Source organism: Pieris napi, chromosome 10 (assembly GCF_905475465.1).
Source record: "Pieris napi chromosome 10, ilPieNapi1.2, whole genome shotgun sequence".
NCBI lineage: Eukaryota > Metazoa > Arthropoda > Insecta > Lepidoptera > Pieridae > Pieris > Pieris napi.
This window is the reverse complement of record NC_062243.1, coordinates 7,781,185-7,789,309: the sequence shown is the minus strand read 5'-3', so window position 1 is coordinate 7,789,309 and position 8,125 is coordinate 7,781,185. Positions and strand designations below refer to the sequence as shown.

General features: G+C 30.8%; 2 protein-coding genes across 2 annotated transcripts; one reads left to right on the top strand and one right to left on the bottom strand.

Moving 5' to 3' along the window:
* Nucleotides 1–723: 723 nt before the first annotated feature.
* Nucleotides 724–4,129, top strand: LOC125052914 (homocysteine-responsive endoplasmic reticulum-resident ubiquitin-like domain member 2 protein). The gene is made up of 4 exons (XM_047653994.1): nt 724–1,221; nt 2,177–2,550; nt 3,030–3,251; nt 3,506–4,129. Exons 1-4 carry the CDS (start codon nt 1,087–1,089, stop codon nt 3,768–3,770), a joined length of 996 nt encoding a protein of 331 aa, XP_047509950.1. The 5' UTR covers nt 724–1,086; the 3' UTR covers nt 3,771–4,129.
* A 734-nt stretch (nt 4,130–4,863) lies between these two features.
* LOC125052913 (TIMELESS-interacting protein) lies at nt 4,864–8,125 on the bottom strand. The gene is made up of 6 exons (XM_047653993.1): nt 7,993–8,125; nt 7,682–7,838; nt 7,406–7,552; nt 7,156–7,292; nt 6,707–6,897; nt 4,864–6,429 (listed from the first exon to the last, which is right to left on the bottom strand). Exons 2-6 carry the CDS (start codon nt 7,818–7,820, stop codon nt 5,931–5,933), a joined length of 1,113 nt encoding a protein of 370 aa, XP_047509949.1. The 5' UTR covers nt 7,821–7,838; nt 7,993–8,125; the 3' UTR covers nt 4,864–5,930.

Genomic DNA, 8,125 nt, shown 5'->3' with positions numbered 1-8,125 from the left:
AGCTTATAATGATGGGTAAAATTCGAGGCAAGAGACGGGCTGGGAAGTCGTGGTTGCGGAGGTACGGGAGTGGACCGGCATCACATCCGCCGAGGAGCTTATTGAGCAAGCGTAACATGCTCGGAAATTCCAGATGTTAACGAAGAAGATAAAAATAATAATTATGTTGCCAACTTACTTACGAAGAAGATAAAAATAATAATTATGTTGCTAGCTTCCGGTTCCATCACTGGCAATGCAATTATCTATCAATGCATTATTAATCATACTTCGTGGCATAATCATAATAAAAATTGTACATAATTAAATGAAAAGGAGGGCAACTGGCGGCCTTATCGCCTTCAAGCGATGTCTTCCAGGCAAACATTTACCTCTTTTACCCAACTTCATTGCCGAGATGATACGTTATTACGATTTGTTACGTTATAGCATACTACTCGAACATATCTGCAAGTGGTTTACTTAAGTATACCGCTCATTGCACGTACGATATTTCTTTTATCGTACTAACTTGAAAGTGACAGTTTGACTTGATTGATGTTTTGTAAAGATTTTGATGTACGTACATTCATTAATTTAGGAAAAAATATGAAGAATATTAATTCATTTATAAAAAACGAAATCTATAATCCATTTATGCTTGTAAATTGTTACGCTGTGCACTATAGTGTTGCCCGTTTTAGACATCCAAGTTCCAACCAAATGAAAAATTTAAACAAGCCAATCAACTGTTAGAGATCTTTTCGTAAATCTAAAAACGCCAATATAAAATCAAAACGATGTTCCATAAAAACAAGCGCCAATCATAGAAAGACTAATAATTTCAGGCAAATTGACAAGTACGAAGCGCTGAAATAATTTTCGGATTTATTTATTTACTTCTCATTTAAAAACAATAATTTCAATTCGCATTTCTTCCGCAATTTAAGACGACAAGTGTTAAAAGGACACGTTATATTTCTAAGTATTAAATTAATAGTTATTGCGTCATTAAAATCCTTCATTGTTGTTTACTAAAGCGTGTACGATTACATCAAATTATATCTATCTATTATCTAACGATTGAAGAAATTGCGTTTTATAAAAATGATACCAGATAACGTGACCCTGATTGTGAAGGCTCCAAACCAGCAAATAGAAGACCAAAATATCGAGTGTCAAACCTCTTGGACTGTCCGTCAGCTAAAAGGCCACTTATCTGAAGTTTATCCCAGTAAACCGGTAAGAAAATGTATTTTTACCATTATATAATTATAATATCATAATTACTATGCCTGCTGACCATGTCATTTCATCAGTATATTGTCATAGGAAGTTGAGGAAGATTGTCTTCAAAAGAAAAGCTAGGTGTAAACTATGTGCAAAGCTATGGCCTCTAGTTAATTTATAATGTATTTAGAACACGTATAAGATTAAAAGCAGAAACTTTAGGTTTTAATTCATTGCTTTACTACAAAATAAACAAATATAAAATCAGCATATTTTTAATTGGTATTAAAGTTCTTATCGAATCAAAACAATTTTACTTGTTATTTAAAATAACAATGGTTAACTACTTTGTTATCAAACCTAAACTAGATTTTTTTAGTTGAAACTAATTGGTTGCATTATATTATTAAAGGTTGAAACAAGGTGCTCAAGTTAAGTATTAGATTTAGAAATACTAAAAAAGCTGCTTATTTAGTATGCTTGGTATAATAATTAAGTTTATTACCATAAGTATATTTGAATAGGTAGCAATTGTTGATAACATTATCTTTTTGTTCAATGTCATTCAATTTTTTTGTAGATTTTACACTTATGTAAATAATGTTTTTGAAGATATTAGATTGATGATGTCATCTTTTTTGTGTATAAAATATAATTGAGGCTCTTGTTCATATACTTTTTAATAGAACCTTTGTAGTTATAATGTATATGAGATAATAATGTTTTGTTAAGGATTTGTGTAATTTAAATTTGAAAGGATGATAAGTAAGTAATAAAAAAAGTATAATATGTTGAGGCTAATAAGTTATCTACAGGAGTATTTTAAACAATGGCCTGTATTTTTTATGACTATATTCTATGATATCTAAATTCCTCCAATTAGTAATTTCAAATAATATTTTTAATTAAGTAACCTGTCATAAATTATAACTTATAACATATGCAGTAAAAGAAGTTATCTTTCCAGAAAACTGAAGAACAGAAAATAATTTATTCTGGCCAGTTATTAGAAGACAACTCATTATTAAAGGATGTTCTGCGAAACTATGAATACCCGATACCTCATACTATGCATCTAGTCTGCACTTCTAAGAACAAAATGGACACACCAGAGCCTAATACAGATGGTCTTCGAAATAGAAATGGGGAGCGTGCAAATGAGACAGCTCCACCAGAAATGAGACAGAATGATCAGAACCACACTGTGGAAATGCAGAATTATTTAAGTTCCTTTGTTAATAATTATGGGAGGGTGCCACCATACCAGAATTATAACTTCAACGATAGATATCTACCAATGCAGCAAGCGTATATGCAGTATATGCAACAGTATGCTAATTTGTAAGTTTACAAAATAATGTTAGATTAAAATTATTTTAAATAATTTAAAAGCTAATAATTTTATTTTTATAAGCTAAAATGAACTATCTCATTAACTCTCTATAACTGTGTGTTATATTATGTATTGTTTTTATTTTGTAGGCAAAAAACAGGATGAACATATAATCTTCAATTCCTTGATATAAAGTCTGTAAACAACTTGGCAGAAAGAATAAGCCCCTTATTCATAAAAACCAAATCAGACTAAATGCCCTCTTAATTCAAGTATATACTATTTTGTCTCTTCTGTGAAATTGGGTGTGACATATATGACTACTTGAAATAATGCAATGAGGCTGATTTAGATTTTATGAATAAAGGGTTAAAGTTCTTAAAAACCTGTCACAGCACCAAATTGGATTAGAAGTAGTTAGCTATTTCTGATTATAAAAAACTCAAAACTGAAGAGTATTCTAACACAATAAATTATGTAACTTCAGATGGCAAGCCTACGCAGTTAACACAATGCCCCCCCAAGAAGTTCCCCAAGCACCAGCGCCCCCTCCGGCCCCAGCTCCACAGCCGATGCCCGAAGAAGGTCGCGACTGGCTCGACAACTTGTACATGGCGTCGCGTATCGCCGTATTAATCTCCCTACTTTACTTTTATGGTAGTCCAGCGAGACTATTTCTGGTCTTCATACTTGTTGTTACTGGATATTTGTAAGTATTCTTCATACATACCAAATTAATCCGATTGTAAATATAGCAACTGGAAACTTGTCTATTCAGTAACGTCTCTATCAATATCTAGTACCTGGATAGTTCAGATGAGTTTGATTTTGTATATATTGTACCAAATATTGCATGTTACATTTAGAAGTGTACTATGGAAATATTTTCCAATTCTTTAAAAATTATTTTACTCTTTTCATAAGTTTATATTATTACATAGTAAATAATTATACTTATTTCAGACACCAGATTGGCTTCTTCCGCGACCTGCTGGTCAATCCGAATAACAATTTACAACAAAATGATAGAAATCGAGCGAATCAACCCCCTCAAGCGCAGGAGGGTGATCCAGCGCCGCAGGGGGCACAACAGACCCCACCAGAAGGCCCAGAAACGCAAGACCCCTCAAACAACCAAAACCCTCCAGATGATGATCAATCACTGCTAGCGGTAACTTGGACTATTTTTACCACATTTTTCGCGTCTTTAATACCGGAAGCTAATTGATTTTAAAGTTCTAATGTTTACTTTGGTTTGAATTGATTTTTAGATGGTTGGTTTATAGCTTAAAAATTTGTCAAAGACAATTTTTAAAAAGGAAAGTTACATTTTGAGTTATTTTTTACGAAGTATCAATTGCTACTTGGCACCAATTGAATTTCGTATCTACACCTAACTGGCCTACTTTGGTGATGATCAGCTGTTATGTTTTTGTGAATATATATTTCAATGAAACTTCTTAGAAATAGTCGGTAATTTGTGTTTTTAAAAACTTTAGTACTAAACTATTTGTTGATGAAAAATGTTATTTTAACAACTTACAAAATCAAACTAACTTTCAATCAGTCCTACAATTATGCTGTTGTTGTGTATTATGCAAAATATTTCGGCAATCAAAGGGTCAAAAAAATTGTAAATTATTATGTAATTAGTATAGTATTTTATTGTTATACAAGTAGCCATTATCTATTGAATAGGAATATACATTTTCAATTATGGTTAAGATGTATAAAATTATTATTGTTATCCTTTTTATGGAACAAAACAATTTTAATGCAATTTCTCTAATATATAAAGCTTGTTTTGTAATTAATTAATATAAGAAGTTGGCTTCGTTAAATTATAAAGTAAATTGGCATTTAAAATAATGAGTATATTTTAATGTACTGATCCAAAACCAAATATTTAATGTAAATATTTAAATTAGGATTAATTAGTTAATAATTTCGTAATATGAATTTTGGGAATTTCTATATTTCTAATACATAATAACTTAGAAATGCATGTAAAATTGTTAATTGGTTTTGTATATTATATAATTCTAAAGTGTACCGCTTTCTTGTATCTTATATCTTGCCAGCACATATTGCATATAAATCAGGGATTATGGGTAAGGATTCCTGGCGAAAACATTGGTGGGTACTGAATGTTGATCATACTTGCATATAAATAATGGAACATGTAGAAATGTGTTCTCCCATTTGATTCTTACTGTACATTGTACACATAATGTACAGTAAGTACCGTACCGACCATGGTTTTTTAGACAAACAATGATGTTTTCAACTCATCATCATCAATATTATTTGTTAAAAGATAATTTTATTTTTCAAATACTTTAATCTCGCTATAAAAGACATTGTTCACTTTCTAGTTATATGAATGCCATAACTTGTCATGACCTTGGTGCTTCAGCTGAATGGAAATTAGTTCTCGGTAATCTGGTACGTGGGCAATGTTAAGGCACGTTGCCAAGATTGCAGCGGCTTCGTAGCAAACTGTATTTTGGCACCTTTAATCTGAGTCGTTGTTAAAATGCCACACCATTTTTATTTATGCAGAAATAAAAATTTCTGCGTTACATGTTATTTATTTACATCATTATACAAAGATCATCTTGCATTTGTAGCATAAGGTTATTAAAGTTTATTTTCAACCATTGTGTACTGTGATAAGTATTTTCGTTTGAAATAATGTAATAAATTTTTCGAAATTTAATATTTGTTTATATTTATTGCTCCAGCGAAATTAAGAACGCTATCATACCCTTTCGCTGTTTGTCAAATATCGAGAAAAATATGACCATACAAATTTTACAATCTATAATACTAGAACATAAAATTAACATAAAACAGAAATTACGCTTTAATTTTCTATTAAAGATCAACCTAAGCCATGCCATGAACTATTTAACTTCTCCAAGTATATTATGAAATAGTCTCTTACGCGTCGCTCTCACTTACTTTTGTTTATGGTTTACTTTATATTCGTTTTTAGCCTGATACATATGCAATACAATTATTTTTCACCCGAACATTGATTTTAATTTATTATTAAAAGTCTTCACTAAAATCTACATCCATTAATTCCTCATTTTGTTCATTAACATTAGTTCTACCCTCGTTTTCTGAGCTATTGACGCCATGATTATTTAAATCGCGTTCCAAGTTTATGTTATTATCATGTTCTACCAATCCTTGTATTGTACTTTGTATAATACTATTTTCTAAAACTACATCTCTAATGTTTAATCCACTACTACTATTTGATTCATTGTGCTTAGACACATCATTAAACTTATTTGATTCTATTGTTGCCTCAGAAACATTATTTTTAAGACTAATTCTTGGATTGTCATCACTTATTTGTTCATTAATATTTTCCTTTTCAAAAACAAATACCAGTTTGATCATGGTTTTCGTCATCTGAACTATCCAAAAATTTAGCTTTACGCTGTTTTCCTTGTGATTCAGCTGTTTTCTTATTTAAGTTATGATCTTTAGAACCTTTATTGAGTGCATTAATTTCATTATCCGACATTTCATCAGAACTGTCTAGAGCATTCCGCTGACCCTTTTTTTGAAGTGAAACATTTTCTTTTAAATTTTTATTAGGTTCTATTTCTTCATTATTATGTGCCTGCCCCTCTGTTCTTATTTCACCAGTGTTTTCTTCATCTGAACTAGTTTCCTTTGTTTTATCCTGTATATAATTATTTACCTCACATACATTTGTAATATTAGAATTGTTAGGAGTAGTGCTACTGGAATTATTCAGTTTAGAGTTTCGTCTTTCTTCAGCTAGTTTTCGATTGCGAAGCATTCTTTCCTTCTGCTCCTCACTTATTGACGGCGATGATGTAGCTTTAGGCCCCGCCGCCAGTGATCTGTAATCAAACAATATAAGATGAAAAGCATAAGGAGTAACTTTTTAAGATAAATAATTGTTATTATTGCTATTTCACAATATGTATATTGATATTTTTAAAATCAAAACATTACAATGATTTAGTCAATTCATTCACAATAAGAAAATATCTATTGCTTATTATATTTTTTAATTTGTGCTGTGGCTACACACGAGAATATTTTGGGTCTGTCTACACTACAACCAGTCTGTGTGATGCTTTTAACTGTAAAAGATGTTATATTTTCAAGTCATACCGATTTTCAACAGAAGTATCAATGCTTCTATTAGCAGGAGCAGGGGTGGCTCTAGCCAATTCTATTTGCTGTTGTAATAGCTTATCAAATTCATCTGGCTCTGGTTCAGCTGTCTCTTCATCACTGGAGTCCTTCTGTACTACAAGCTCATCAGATACAAATTGATCCGATCTGATCTTTTGGAGATGTACCTGCAAGATATTAGGTTACAGATTGAACTTTATTACTGAGGATTCTTTACAAAAAAAAACACCTATTCTGTAGAAGTCAATAAGTAAACATTATAAAAACTACTAAATACATATTAATCTAAAATACCAACATCGAAAAAAAAAACCAACGGCTTGCACTCCGGGAGTGCCAGCAGCACTTTCTGAATTAAATATGTCTTTAAATTATCCAACAAGCCTCAGGTGAGCAAGAACTTTACATTTATAAGTAAGACTTACCATAACAGGGCGTTTCTTTCCCAATGTCTCTATTTTCTTTAAGCAGTCCTCAAACTTAAATTTAGGATACAATCTGTATGCCCAGTGCTCTAGTTTTTTTAAAACAAGATCTAAATCTTCCTTTTCATGACCTTTACCTAGATATTTCATTTAAATGAAAACATATATAAATACTCAGTAGTATAGCTCTATTAACAATTTCATGAATGCATAAATTCAAGAGTATGAATATTTTTTGCATATCACTAACCTTTGAATTTAAAATCTTTGAAATGTTCAGGAATTACTTGTATTCCTCTAGGACCAGTAAGTCGGGCAGGATTTAGTATAAACCTTGGGTTTTTTACTACTCTCTTAATTTTAGTAGAACCAGGATCCACTCGCCTTTTATCTTCTTCTGTAAATAATAAGTAACTCTATTTTCATTGGAAGATATGAATATTGCAAGTTTTGAAGACATTGTTTTTCTAATCTAATTATTACTCACATTAATATAATACTAGTTAGCATTATATATTACTAGTACCTGCTTCGTCTTCTTTCTCACTATTATCATCGCTGTTGGAAACAGCCCTCTCTTCATAATCACCCCCTTCAATAACTCTTTCTAATTCTTGGGCTTCATTTGCCTCATCTTGCAGAAAAACGTCTTCAAGTAACGACATTGATAAAGTATGGGAAAGCTGATGCGATATAAAAAAAATTGAATATATAAACAAAAACAAATTTCATGGCCTTATAAGAATATTGCTCTCCTCTTACTGTTAAGAATCAAAACCGTATATTAAAAAAAAAATATTCATTACTATTATTATATAAATTGTAATAATTACTAACCAATAATAATGATATTTAAAAATTAGTCATCAAATTTTGATATGTACTAAATACTAATGTGTATCATATCGAATAACGAAATACGAATTATCGACAAATCACAAAGAAATTTTATCGACTTTTAACACTACTG